The sequence below is a fragment of the Bos taurus genome, chromosome 4, assembly GCF_002263795.3.
Source record: "Bos taurus isolate L1 Dominette 01449 registration number 42190680 breed Hereford chromosome 4, ARS-UCD2.0, whole genome shotgun sequence".
NCBI classification, from domain to species: Eukaryota; Metazoa; Chordata; class Mammalia; order Artiodactyla; family Bovidae; genus Bos; species Bos taurus.
The window spans coordinates 93,327,349-93,342,014 of NC_037331.1; the positions used below are offsets into that span (position 1 = coordinate 93,327,349).

Consider the following 14,666-nt stretch of genomic DNA (forward strand, 5'->3'; position numbering starts at 1 on the left):
TAGTTCCCCAACCAGGGATCAAACCTGCAACCCTTGCATTGTAAGTGTAGTCTTAACCATTGGGCCACCAGGGAAGTCTGCCTTTTCATTCCACTTAGACTTCCATGTCAGTGTTTGGCCACATTCCCTTTCTTGACAGCTTCTCTTCCCTATCCTAGATTTCTGACAGCGGTAACAATGCCCCGTTTTTACCTTGACACTTTTCCCTTCTTCAGGGAAAGATACCAAGGTTACAAGGAGAATACTAATACTTTCCTTAGTTTTGATCTTCAGTCTTATTTCTTAATTAAAGAAACAATATAAAAATGTAAAACATATGCTGTATTCACCTAAGGACCTTTAAATTTTGGAGTATTCTGCCTATTCTCTTCACCTTTTCTCACCTTCTCAAATACTTTAGGGCATCTATAACATATGTACAAGAGTACGTACAGGGAGAGGATGGGCAGATTGTTAAATATTCACTGACTGCTTTAAAGTCAGCCTACTGTCTGGTGACTTATTTCTAGTTGCCCTGAGAGGTCCCATCTAGTAATTTTGGTGACAAAAGCTAGCACCACAGTTGTTTTTGGCTACTATGATTGAGCAAAAACTGTGGTCAAGCTTCCTAGGAAATAAAGTAGTAAAGGATGGCATTGGGGTAAGGTTCTAGTCCTTCTAACTCTCTGAATCACCCACTGGAAATACATGACTGCCCTTGAATTCAGGAGAAGCAGGCTGAAGAAGAAGCACAGAAACTATCGCAGCCTCCTAAAGCAAAAAATATCTCCCATCACAACCTGGAGAGATTGCCCTTGAATTTGACCAGATCGTTGTTTAGGACATTTTTTCAAAGCAATAGCAATGCCCCAGAAGGAAGATATTCTGTAATAGAAAGTAAAAATTCAAGGGAAATATAGCCTTCCTTGGCATAAGCCTCTGTGTCAAGTGACCACCTCTATTTTTTTTCCATTCTTTTTTACATAAACCTAGAGATCTTTTATCTTGTTACCTTCATCAGATTTTCCAGAACTTTTTAACATTTCACTCAAAGGTCAACCAGTTCATTTCCATTGATTGAACAACTGCTTTTTGTCCAGCATGTTAGTTGAGAAGTGTTTGGAAAATGGCAATCATGTTCTTCTCACATTGCACCAAGTCAGAGACTCTGTCTAACCAACCCCTATGTGTATTAACCCTTGCACTCTAGGGCCGTCTGCTGAACCTAAGCTGCTCCACAGTGCCTACATTTGTGCTCTCAATCACTGCTACAACTCAGGTAAGGCCTCCAGAGTGGGAAAGCAGTGGGCTGGAGAAGGGCACTAGCCTATGAAGGTTTCACTTGAAACAAGGTAGGTTGCTGTGAGTGGCCTGTCAGCATCCATCTCTGCTTTTCTAGGCTCTAGCCTTGATAGAGCTCTACAATGCTCCCGAGGGTCGCTATAAGCAAGATGTCTACCTGTTGCCCAAGAAAATGGGTAAGCATGAGCTTTTTTATCCTCTTCCTTACCAAGTAGCTCAGAGTCAGAGACTAAGTGAAGTTGGGGGACATTATATTTCTTAGGAATAAAAAAAGGATATTTGCATCTTGTAAAGTAGGAGCTAGACTTCCTATACTCCATTCCCAGTTGATTTATCACATTTCCCAAATAGGTTGCCCTGATGAAGTCAGGACATTTTGCTGTGATTTAGTTTACCTGTCTATGAATTTTTAGGACTTTCTCAAAGTATCTATTATACAAAAAGAGAATCTCAAAGGAAAAAAAAAAAGTCTTCCCCCCAAAAGAGAGGAAAACCCTGTGGCATCTGACTTGCTCCAGTCCTGGGCTGCTGAATGGCCCCTACCAAACTTTTCTGTTCCCGCCTCCTAACTCTGACCCTGTTATTTCAGGCCAAAGGAAAGACTCTGAACAGCTTCTGTTAAGAGTTTAATTATGTGGCTGTTTCATATAAGAGAAACATTAAACTGCCTTAAATTTTTAAAGAATACTGTCACAAGCGCCTGAACTGAGAGTCTGTTTATAAACTCCCAAACCAAAAATCGGGGGAGTAAATGAGCTTCTGGTTTTGTTTTGCTTCAGCATTAGATGCACAGCAACTGTGAGCAGTCAATATATTCTCCCTTTAGTAGACACTTTGGATGAATATAAAGAAGTCTAACAGTCCATAACTGAATGTATGATGAAGTTAGGGAGACCAAACCAATACATAGGAAGTGACACAAAATTCTGAATATAACTAAAAACCCCTAAGAACTAGGGGGACTGAAAACAAAGCCAATAGTGTAGGGTGGTCCTCGCTCACTCTTTTCAGAGCTCCACAGGTGTTAGTTTTCCTGAGTGACCCAGAGTATCAAGTTTAGGGCAGAACTAACACAGGAGCTTCCTGTTTTTTAGTTCCTCCACTCTCCCATCCTTTCTTTTGCATTCTCAGGCCGATTTGCTGCTTTCATTTCTCGCTCACTTTTCTGTGGAGAAGGAAAGGTTCCAGGCTGAAATAGCTTGTAAGGAAGAAATGTTATGCTTTTGAAAAGCACTGGGCTTAAGCCCAAGCAACCATTCCTTAGAATTGGGGTCCAGTGAGCAAAAGTTGAGCTCCAAGAATTAGAAGGTGTCTTGGGACATTCTCTGGCTCAGATGGTAAAGAATCTTCCTGCAATGCAGGAGGCCCAGATTCAATCCCTGGGTTGGGAAGATCTCCTGGAGAAGGGAATGACAATCCACTCCAGAGAATCCCCTGGACAGAGGGGCCTGACGGGCTATAGTCCAAGGGGTTTCAAAGAGCCAGACACGACTGAGTGACTGACACTTTCCACTTTTTAAGGCTGGAGAGAACAGCCAGACAAGAGGCATGAATGCTTATACCGGGTCTTGTGTGATCTGTTTCAGATGAGTATGTGGCCAGCCTACACCTGCCCACCTTTGATGCCCACCTGACTGAGCTGACAGATGAACAAGCCAAGTATCTAGGGCTCAACAAGAATGGGCCCTTCAAGCCCAATTACTACAGGTACCTTGAACTCCCTAAAAATGGGGAAGCCTGGGTAATCATGAGCTTCCTGCACTGGAGTTGGTCTTGGCATCCATCACCATATTTCCATGAACTCAGAAAAATAAACCCACTTTCCCCATTGCCACCCCCAAAGGATTCTTTGAAGCCATGTCCAAACATTAAATAGTGTTCCCTTTCTTGATTTGTCATTTCATCTTCTTGATATGATGTTTATCCCTGTCTAGAGAAAATCTGACCTGTTTCATTGATATGAAAAAGCACCGCATTTATCTACCCTCACCACGCACTCCAGAAAAGTGCCTGCCTCCTCGTTACACCTTTAGGCAGTCTCTTCATGTCCCAGCATCCCCACAAGCTGATAACATCACAGTCTCATCTTTCTTTTTCCCTATAGGTATTAAGTTCCTGTAACTCAAGCCAGAAGTTTTAAGGAATACAACTCCAAGTCTTTTCTCCACTCCTATACAGGAAAGAACCCAGCAAACTGCTTCTCCAATAAGCTGCCCGCCGTGCTCACCCTCTATGTTAGGTTATTTATTTATTAAAATCTAGAATCCTGTGCCTGTCTCCTCGGCCCAGAGTGTGGTTGCTGTCCCAAGGGCTGTGAGAGCCACAGGGGACAGGCTGAGGAAGGAAAGAAATGGGGTTCCCGGTGCATCTTTTGCATCATTCCCCACTGACTCAGAATCCTCAGCACTGGTCATCGTTCTGTAGTCCAGGCTCAGGAGTTCATCTGTGGATTTCAGACTCCTTGTTTTCTGGGGTTTTCTGGAATAAATTTTTAGCAGCTGCCTTTCTTAGCTTTGGCCCTTCCCCAGGTGAGGCCTTTTGGAAGCCATTGAGTTAACACGGCCTGGGTTCCCAGCCTTGACCCTCACTATCACTGCCTTCTTTATAAAATGGCTGGGAAGGAAGGAGTGTTGTGTCTTTGGCAAACTGCACCGAGATCTCAGCTGTGCCTGTGCTTCCTGGGAGTCTCCTTCCTTACCCAGGACTCCTTTTTTTCCCCTTGAATATTTATGTCCATTTTAACACTTTCAGGTTCCAAGAGGAGTGTGCCTCTACTATTTCCTCAGCAGCTCTGATGTTTGTCAGACATTTGTTTTGCCATCTTTCTAACCCACCTAGCCTCTGCTCAGGAAATGAGGGCCAGCCCCACTGGGGCCCATAATTTTACTTCCTTGTCATTTAACTGGATAGTTTCCCAGGAGGCCCCCTCCAGATTGGCACTATCTCAGAAAAAAGGAGGTTTGTTGTGAAACACTGCTTCCAGAAACTTCCTTCAATTGCCTAAAACTCCTTCTAAAGCTGAGCAGGAAGTGGCTTACTTTCCAAGGGACCCGGGAGATCAGGGCTTCAGAAATGCAGCCCACAGCTCAGCACCCTAAAGAAGCAGAATATATTTATTTGTCTCCTGGGAAGGGCTTTGAAGCTTAACTGGCTAAGCTATACAGGGAAGACACTGTAAACTGAATCTATGTGATCACAGCTAGGTTGACTAATTTGAACCTCATCAAATATTCATCCCTTTGGCCATTGCCATTGATGAAACTGAGATCTAATGTCTCTGCAATTTGGTCTGTGGTCTTTCTTCTCTGCTGGGATATCACTTTATGTTCTGCCCTTTTCTATCTTGGGATTCTGTGTTTTGGAGGTAGTTTCTTAAGTAAACTCTGAAATTACAAAAAAAAAAAAAATGTAATATGAGCAGCCTGAAATGTTGTGTCCCACCTAAGAGCTGAATTCCTTTTGGAGACTGACCTGTTAGTCTCAAGGGTTCCATTGGGACCGGATTGGTTCCAAGAGGTAAAGTCTGGAGTGGCCCTAGGTATCTGGAATGAAATCAGTCCTTTTCCCCTCTGCCAATCCTGTTTAACACTGTTTGTTTTTCTGTTTTTTCTCTTATCCTGGTCTGCCTCAAAGTCTCAAGACTAGGGTGACTCAAGGAAACAACAGAGCACCCAGAATCACCATAACCTTCCCAACCTAATTCTGCCCTCCGATTTCTACCTTCTCTAACTTCTCCTGCTCTTCACATATACCCACAGAGCTAGTCTGGAAATGACCTTCCTTTTGGAGGTAGGAAGGTAGACCTTAGGTAAATGGCTATTTGCCTCATTAAATAGTACAGTCTCAACTCATAGAATCTGGTTCCTCAGAGGCCATATATCTTAGCAAGTACTGGAAAAATGCCATATACGTGGCTATATTTTTTCATGGAGAAGATCATAAATGTTGAAAATTCCACTAAGCCATTCAGTTCTTCCTTTTGCCTACCCAGTTCTGGCTTTTGTATTCATTAACTGGATTAATTGCAGAAGATTCAAAAGATGAGATTTGTATCTCATCTTATATCCAGAGATGATTCTATTAGGCAGATATCTGGGCCCTAACCTATTATGTTCCTAAGCCAAAAGTCATAACCTGTTGTTTCTCAGCAAAGCCTGGCAGCTGCCTGTGGAACCCACAAGCATGTGCTGATCCTGTCAGTGCATACTCCGCCTTGCCATAGTGAAGAGACCATTCCACATGAAGAAGGAGCCACACTGGGCTGCTAGGTTAGGTTGCCCATGTTGCTGCCCATGGTGAGGTGTTTGCCTGAGTTTCAGGTGACCACTCGTCCTTTCTTTCTGGGGACTCTGTGTCATGACCATTAATGAGAAGGGGGTCCAGGCCTCCTAAGTATATGGGTTCTACTTTGGTGTTGGAATTTGGTCATTATTCTTTCTGCCCAGGTAATCAGAACAAAAGTGTCTTCTTCCCTCACTTAGATGCATCCTGGGTATCTGGATGCATCTTAAGCTCTCACCTTAAATGCATTTCTAGGTATCTGGAAGCCTGGGAAAGAAGACCAATGATCTCTTTTTATGTGGCCCTGGCCTGTAAGGTCTTACCATTTTCTCTGCAATGAATTGTGCTCATTTTCAAGGATTTTTTTTTGCCTTCTTAATAGAAATATTTTCTCTTTCTCATTAAAAAAAAAAAAAAATTGGTATATGGTCTACTTTCCCTCTGCCCTCCTGGCTTCTAATCCTTCCCTCCTATATGAGCACGGCTCCCCATGGCCACGGCTCCCCATGGCCACATGCTCCTACGAAGCTTTTCTGCTGCTTGGCTTTTCTCTGAACAGATCTGAAACTGCTGCTCCTGTGGTTTTCGCCAAATTAACTTTGTCATGGTTTTAAAAAAAAAGAAATCAAAATGCATTGTTGCATTAAGCTTTTTTAATAAAGGAAAATTACAGAAAAAAATAGGCAACACCAGCAAATTATATGTGGACAAGTTCTAAACTATATATACATACATATATATATATATAAATAATCATCTAGTTCTCATTGTCATCTTACTGAAAGGAAATAAAACCTCTAATGATTGCCATTTCTGAGAGGCTCTTGGAAATCTTTATGTCTAAGTGATTGTATTAGATCAGCAATAATGAATATGTAATCTCAAAAGATAAATAAAATATTCTTAAAATGGATTCTGGTACTGAGAGTATTCCTTGCTTCAGTAAACTAGGAATTCAGAGATGAGAGAGGTTTCTGGGCAACGGGCTAGAGAGCCCACTGTAGCGCAAGGATATGAAAAGCTGAAGCACTTACCAATAGGCGGCCTTAGCCTTGAGTCCCTTATCCCATGGTGGATCAATCCAGTCATAAATGTCACCCTCCCCCCACTTCCCACCCTGTTATGTGTATAAAGAACCTGCTTTCTTGGAGCCACCCCTCTGGGGAGTTGAGACATATAGGCTTAAGGCAGAGAAACTAAATAAAGCCTGGTTCTTGGTTCCCCAAGCCTCCCCAAGAGCACAGAAAGGCAGCATCCTATGGTTTGGGCCCAAAAGACCCTGACTAGAGGGTCTGACTACTACCTCTAACCAGAGAAGAAAGGAATCTAGCAGAAGATTGTCTCTAAGTCAGGTTTTGCCTGACTAAATCATAACCAAAGGATCAGTCCAGCTATTTGTTCTTTCTCATTTTGAGAAATCGCCACTAAAGATAGCCACTTTCTTTACTTGACAACCTAAACTAGTTCTACATCCTGTATGCAAGATGGTTTCTTCCCTGTCGGAATCTCACACCTCTGTGACCTCTGTATCTAAACTAAGGGCCATGGGGCTGGATAAACCATCTTGGTACTCTACTGGGAGTTGAGAAAGAACAAGCAGTTGGATTCATCCCCTTATTATGATTTAGTCAGGTAAAACCTGCCTTAGAGACAATTCTCTGCCACATTCCTTTCTTCTCCTTGGCTAGATATAGTAGTAAGGTAATTGGTAATGGCTCAAAGCTGGCCCTTTCTCAAAGCAGATGCAGCAGCCAGCAATGGAGCCTGTGAGCCAGCTATAGGGTTTGCTCCACTGCAGCAAGGTTTGACTCTTTTGTGAAAGATGGAAACTTGAGTGCCTCGGTCTGTTTTAGGTTCACAGGGTCCTTCCAGGCCACCCACTGCAGTGCAGTTTCTCTATCTTGTGGTATTGTGGAAAGAGCTTGGGGTCAGGCTGACTTGACCAACTCTACCATTTACAAGTTGTGTGGCTCAGCCAAATTATTTGACCACTCAGAGCCTCAGTTTTCTTGTTTGTCAAATGGATAATGTTTATCTCCTAAAGATTTAATGACCTGATTTCATTTTTAAAATACTGCTTAAAGACCCAGCAGACACTCAGACACCTAATTGGTATAAATACCAATTCCTTATCTCAGTCTAGGGCCCTACAGCCTCAATCGCCTTATTACAGCCACATGTGTTCTTGATGGAGCGAGGAGGGTATTCTATCCTTTTCCTACTATTTTATCCTGACTTCCCAATATCTTCAAAGCTACGTATTTTAAGATTTCCTGCAGTCTTATTTTTAAGCTTTTTCAGTACTGGGTGTTATCTATTTAATCATAAATCTGACCCTTTGGATTAAAGTGGAGTGCTTATGGGGGAAATGGGCATGTTTGGTCCTTGTAACTGTACCTATTTATACCTTTCTCTAGCCCTCTGCCAGCAGCTCACAATACCTAAGTTTTGGGACAGGGAAAGTGGTAATGTAGTTTTAAAAACAGCTAGCACAGGAGCCATCTCTGCAAGATGTACACCAGCCCCTAATTAGCTCCAAGGTATATTTATGGGCACCTCAGTGATCAATGATGTTGATGGCTACCACTCCTTTGTTGACAAATAAGCTAAAAGAAATACAGTGTGTACCAATTCCGTGGCCTACAGTTTCCGTTTTAAGTTAATCTGTGGTTCCTTGTTACTTCTTCCAGTAGTTGTTTCCAGATATCTTCCTCTTTATGATAAGCTCTCAGAGTCTGGGCCTCTAATGATCAGATAGATGTCTGATCTTCACTGTCTCCCATTCGACTAGTGTGGAAAAGATACTGGAGTGAGGTCTCTCCCCATGTTGATTCTTTGTAATCTCCATAGCACCACTTTTTAAAACCCCATCTCCCAAAGTGAAGCCAGATGGAGCTCTAGGCTCAGCAAATGGCTTTACAGACAGGCCAGAGGGGACCTGACTGCTGTCCTCAATTCTATTCCCAGTTGAAGATGACTCCGCTCCCTTCACTCTCAAGATAGGTTGGAAAAGGAACAAAGACTCCAAAGGGGCCACTCCTGTCTGCCATCACTGTTGGGGATCCTGCTGATTGACTAGACTCAAAAGAATATGAAGTTCTGGGCTTGTCAATCCTAGAGCTCTGACTGCTTAGGAGGAGAGGTACAGGGAAGAGGGAAGGTAGAAAAATTAATTCTTTCATTAAGAAGCCCCAATAGGCTATGCTGTGGCAGGCCTACCACATTGAAGCAGTGATGAGCTAGGCGTGGGTTGTGAATTTTAAAGCAGAGTATGAATCTTTAAGAGCTTAACAAAATTTTACCCTGAAAAAAAAAAATTTCCAGAATCAAGTAGTTTAGGCCTTGAGCCAGAGACTTTCTTGGAAATTCATATCAATTCAATTCTGTTTAAACCAGTGGGTCTCAAGCACAGATTTTGCCCCTCAGGGGACATCTTGCAGTATCTGGAGACATTTTTGGTTGTCGCAAGTAGGGGGAGGGTCCTGCTGGCATCTTGTGAAGAGAGGCCAGGGATTGTGCTAAGCATTCTACAATGCACAGGACAGCCCCCCACAAGACATTGTTCAGTCGACAGTACAGAGGAAAGCCTGTGTTAAACACAGAAACAAGCAAACACAGATGAACAAAAGCTACTCTCAAAGAGCTTATATCCAGGTTGAGGTGGGTGGGAGGTGGGGAGAGGAAAGGAAAATTATGAGTGGGAAGAGTAAGGAGATATTGGAGACCAGGGAGAGAAAGGAACTCAGAAAGCTCCAAGGAGTGCTCTCTCTCAACTCTGCCTGGATCTGTCACTTACTAATTAGCAGAAGAAAGTGTGAAAGATAGAAATGATCCAAGAAGGGGGATAATTCCTTTCGGCCCCTTACTTTGGGGATATAGTAGAAAATATGAGGATTGTGGATCCAGCCAGACTTGACTGACACTAGCACAGCCTGAGTGGGTTGAGGGTCAAAAGATAGACTCTCTGGAAGAGGAGGTGATGACTGAATAGAATTTGTAAGCAAGAAGTTAGCCAAGAGAAGAGCAGAGTTTCCTCCAGTGAGAGACACTGAAACAAGATAGAATATGATAGCTTGGGAACTACATTGTGCTTAGTCTCTCAGTTGTGTCCAACTCTTTGTGACCCCATGAACTGTAGCCCACCAGGCTCCTCTGTCCATGGGATTCTCCAGGCAAGAATACTGGAGTGGGTTGCCATGCCCTCCTCCAGGGCATCTTCCCAACCCAAGGATCAAACCCAGGTCTCCTGCATTACAGGTGGATTCTTTACCATCTGAGCCACTAGGGAAGCCTGAGAATACTGGAGTGGGTAGCCTATCTGTTTTCCACGGGATCTTCCTGACCCAGGGATCAAACCAGGGTCTCCTGCATTTCAGGCGGATTCTTTACAATCTCAGGTCGCAGCTGAGCTTGCGAGCTGCAAGCAAGGAGTAATTAGTCTCTGAGAGTCCTTGTTTCTTTATCAGTAGTATTGGATTAATGAAAACCTGTCAGAGAGATATGATAGATCTGCGAAGAGTCAAGTTCGATGTCTGGAACACAGTGGCAGTTCAACAACCCCCCTCCCCCAATTCTACCCATTCCCCTCTGGCTGCTCATTTGGGGCTTCCGCTTACTCCTTGGAAGGAAAGTTATGAACAACCTAGATAGCATATTCAAAAGCAGAGACATTACTTTGCCAACAAAGGTTCGTCTAGTCAAGGCTATGGTTTTTCCTGTGGTCATGTATGGATCTGAGAGTTGGACTGTGAAGAAAGCTGAGCACCGAAGAATTGATGCTTTTGAACTGTGGTGTTGGAGAAGACTCTTGAGAGTCCCTTGGACTGCAAGGAGATCCAACCAGTCCATTCTAAAGGAGATCAGCCCTGGGATTTCTTTGGAAGGAATGATGCTAAAGCTGAAACTCCAGTACTTTGGCCACCTCATGCGAAGAGTTGACTCATTGGAAAAGACTCTGATGCTGGGAGGGATTGGGGGCAGGAGGAGAAGGGGACAACGGAGGATGAGATGGCTGGATGGCATCACTGACTCGATGGACGTGAGTCTGAGTGAACTCCGGGAGTTGGTGATAGACAGGGAGGCCTGGCGTGCTGCGATTCATGGGGTCGCAAAGAGTCAGACACGACTGAGCGACTGATATGATCTGATCACCATCCCAGATTGTATACATATTTATAATAAGATTCTTTTTAGTTAAATTCTAGAGTGGGCAAACCACACAGCCTCATCTGCCCCAGGTAACAGCCCTTAGGAAGGATCCTAGAGTGAAGGAAAGGACTGGGGAACAGGTTGGGGTAGGGGCTTGCTCTCCAATCAACATTTACTCCCTAGCTCACACCAGGAGAAAGATACCCCCCTTCAGCTGAGAAAGGCAGATGGCCAGGAACAACTCGGTAAGGCACCAGAAATTTCTGTAAAGTGAAAACGCCCCACCCCATCCCTCAACCTCCAGTCTCCCAGTCAAGTCCTCACTCCAAGTGGAATGAGTTTGCCTGAAAGAGAGTCCCTGGTTTCCTGCAGTATCCTTGACTAACCATTGGTGCCATCCCTCCCCTTAGACTGAAGCGGGATTTGGGACGTATTCAGGAACCAGGATTTGGGGGGCAGAGGTCTGTGATACTGGGGAAACTGACACTGCAGTGGAGCAGGAAGCGGAGACTAGAGCTCCCCGAAAAAATCTCTATTTGGGAGGGGGTGGGGGCTGAGGGACACCAAGTGAGAAGTAGAGCTAACCTGCTAAAGCTCAAGGCCCAGGATTTGGGAGGTGGAGCTGGGAACAGACCCAGGAGTGTCAGGCTTACCAGTAACGCCGCAGGACTGAGGGAAAAAGGTGAGGGGAAGAAAAATCCCTTGAACGAGCCCCCCACCACCTCCAAGTCCCACTCGGCTAAGTGTAACAGCCAATCGCGCTGTGGGGCGGAGCTGCGGATGACGGTCGCAGCCAATCGTTGTGGAGGGGGCGGGGCCGGGCTCCCAGCGCGCGGCGGCGGCGGCGGCGGGGTCGCCCGGGGCAGGGAGCACAGAGAGGCAAAGCGGGGCTGCAGACTGGAGCGGCATGGAGGACCCCGCGGCGCCGGGGGCTGGGAACCCGCCAACCAATGGCAACGGCAACGGCGGCGGGAAAGGGAAGCCGGCGGCGCCTAAGGGCCGGGAAGCATTCAGAAGCCAACGGCGGGAGTCGGAGGTGAGGAGCCCGGAGGGCTTTCAGTTAGGGCCGGGAGACACCCGGGGCGGGAAGCGGTGGCTAAGGTGCTTCGGCCGCGTCCCCCGGCGCGCCCTGAGCCGCTCCGCAAAGCGGGCACCTGCGGGGCCAACCGCAGCCTGAATTCCCGGCTTTGCAGCCCCTGACCCTCTCCGCCCGTCTCCTCGTGCGGGTCGGGGGCTTCCCGGCCCTCTAGCCTTCCCTTTGGGGGCGCGAAGATAGAGCGTGATATCCAGTGTCCCAGATACTTTCAGTTATTTATCTCGCTTCATCGCTGTAGCCCCGTGAAGTGGGAATTCGTCAAGCTGGTTTACAGCGGAGGGAACAGGCGCGGGGTGGTGAAGGGACTGGCCTGAGGGGTGGGAAGCCCGATCCCCGCCGCAGTGAAGAGGGGCTGGTGTGGTGGGGGGGCCCGCCACCCTCCCACTCCGAGGCTACCCGCGCCGATCAGAGGAGCCGCGGGACTTCGGCCCTTCCCGTTACCTCCGTGTGCTGGCTGGCCCTGGAAGGAGCGCTTTCCATGGGATCAGTGCCCCTTCCTCGTAAGGGTTATAATGAGACAGGAGTCAGGCGGGTCAGTTCCAGAGCGAGTGAGTGGACCTACTCCAGGATACAGACCAATAGATAGGGGTGTAAATGTTCTCTGTTCTTAAATCCTAACTAGGAGGATGAAAGGAGTGAATTAACATCACCTCTCCAACCCCCTTCATCCAGCCAGTTTCCATCAAGTAGCCAAGAGTAGAACTGGATCTGAGCCGGGAGTCGGAACAGACCACAAGATGTCAGACGTCAAAGGGTCTGTAGAAACCAGACCCAGGCCTGGTTTCAGCCCTGGCTTTTACAGAAGTGGGAGACAGTAGCAGCTTGCCCAAGATCATACATACGGCACAGTGGCCAGGAGTACCAGGCTTTGGGGTCAGTCAGACCAGGTTTTTGAGGTTTTGAATCCCAGCCCTGCCATCTACTCTCCATTTGACTTCTGTCAAATTGCCAACCTCTGAGCTCCAGTTTCCTCTTCTGTAAAATGAGGTTAATACTACCTACCTCAGAAGGTTATGATAAAGTCAAAATGAGATAAATGGATGTGAAATGTTTAATTTAGTGCAGGCACAGTGCATGTAGTTGGTTAGCACATAGTAGCCCTTAGTACTATGTTTTCATCATCAAGGGACAGAACTGGTACTAGAAGCCTGGTCTTAGGCATCCCAGTCAATGGTTTACCATTTGAATTATATTTCAGTTCCAACGGGATTTCACAAATGCTTTCTATTTCGATACTGACAAGCATCCATTTTTTAGAAGAGAGAAGTGGAATTGGTAGAAAGACTGGCCCGAAGTCACACCACCTTTCAGAGGCAGAGCTCAGCCATCCTGCCATACTAGATCAAGGTTTTATGCATCGTGTGGTCTCCCTCCCTGCCTCAGCATGAATCTGGTCTTTAGGGTACCCTGTGCCTCCTTCCCCTACAGAGACCTTGTTCTTGTTCAGATGGCTTTTTGGAGGTGAGGTGAGGCGAGGCATGGGGAGGTGAGTCTTTTATTAATTCAACAATTATTGAGTCCTCTCTATATGCCCAGCACCGTTTTAGGTGCTAGAGGTACGGCAATATACAAGATAAGGTCTTTGCCCTGTGGAGCTAACATTTCTTGTGGAGGCAGAGAGACAGACAATGTGGGAGTGAGTAAAACATTTTCAGAATGATATGTTCTATGATGAATTAAAATTCCTCTTGAACCAGGAGGCCCTTCCCTACTTATCAAGTCTTCCTTCTGGAAAAGGCTCTGATAGTACTTTACTCTTGCCGGGGTGTTCAGTTTCCAGAGCCTCAGCTTTCCACCTGCACTGCTGTTTGCCTCCTGATTGTCTGCAGGTGCACTTTTCATGTGGTGGTCAATAACTAGTGATCCTCTCCATCCTAGCTCATTGCCTCCCCAAAGGCTGGCCGGAAATATGAGCTTTCCTTCACCTCCCGCTGCAGCAGAAGAGCCGCGCTTACCTGTCAGTGTATCCCCTGTAGCCGCAAAACCCGGGGACCACACTCTGCTTGACTCTCAGAAAGAATGACCATCTGCTTCTCCTTCCTTCCCTCCTTTCGCATACCTGTGGAAGACAGTCCTGGGGAAGATGATTTTCTTTACTCTCTACAGCTTTAAGAATTACCTGAAGAGAATTACTGTTGGCACAAGAGAGCCTCGTACATCACTGTGTTTATAGGGGCACCATTGACCTACCCTTTCCCAGTGGCTTAGTGTATAGATATCCTAACCTTAAAAGGAAGCTAGAGAATGATTGTTTGCTTCATAAAAAGATTCTTAACCTAACCAAAGGATTCACTTCAGGCCTTTTACAACCAGATTCCTTGGTTTAATTGGGTCCCAAAGACCTTGACAAAGTTTAACTGGTTTGTAGAAAAATGAGGAAAATTCAAGACACTGAAGTAAGTTTTCCATAAAATGTAATTCAATACATTAAATTTAAAGATGCATGTAATTTAAAACGATGTTTTTTTCAAACTGTAAGGAGTTGAGACCTGTGAGTTGAGACCAATTTTTTTTTTTTAAAGAAATAGATAAATAGGAAATACTAGTGTATCACATATAGTAGTGGTAAATATTTTGTTAATCTTTTGTTCCAGTTTTGTGTGTTTTGAGACGTGATGTAAAATTTACTTCTGCTTTGACGTATAGTCAAAAAAGCTTGAAAACATTGCTTTTAATGACACGTGCTGATATTTTGACCTTTCCATTTTTGGGGTATTAAACTTTTTTAAAAAATACATATATGTATTTTAAGAGATTTTTTAAAGTTTCTGCTTAGCAAAATAAAACATCAAAAATTTTATGTCATTCCCCACTGTCTACCATTTTTTTTTTTTCTTATTGGTCTCTGTAATACAGAAGC

At 45.2% G+C, this 14,666-nt stretch overlaps 2 protein-coding genes across 11 annotated transcripts in view; both read left to right on the plus strand.

The window, feature by feature from the left end:
* Positions 1-6,475, plus strand: part of AHCYL2 (adenosylhomocysteinase like 2) — a 191,169-nt gene extending 184,694 nt beyond the window's left edge. For all 7 annotated transcript variants that reach the window (XM_005205707.5, NM_001101143.1, XM_059885633.1 and 4 more), the window contains 4 exon segments: positions 1,190-1,258; positions 1,379-1,457; positions 2,868-2,988; positions 3,386-6,475. In XM_005205707.5, the coding sequence (XP_005205764.3) occupies positions 1,190-1,258; positions 1,379-1,457; positions 2,868-2,988; positions 3,386-3,392 (276 nt within the window). In that variant the 3' untranslated portion in view covers positions 3,393-6,475.
* A 5,099-nt stretch (positions 6,476-11,574) lies between these two features.
* STRIP2 (striatin interacting protein 2) overlaps positions 11,575-14,666 on the plus strand; it is a 49,075-nt gene continuing 45,983 nt past the window's right edge. For all 4 annotated transcript variants that reach the window (XM_003586002.6, XM_005205742.5, XM_059885937.1 and 1 more), the window contains exon 1: positions 11,575-11,746. In XM_003586002.6, coding sequence (XP_003586050.1) covers positions 11,618-11,746 — 129 coding nt within the window. In that variant the 5' untranslated portion in view covers positions 11,575-11,617. The remainder of the gene's footprint in view (positions 11,747-14,666) is intronic.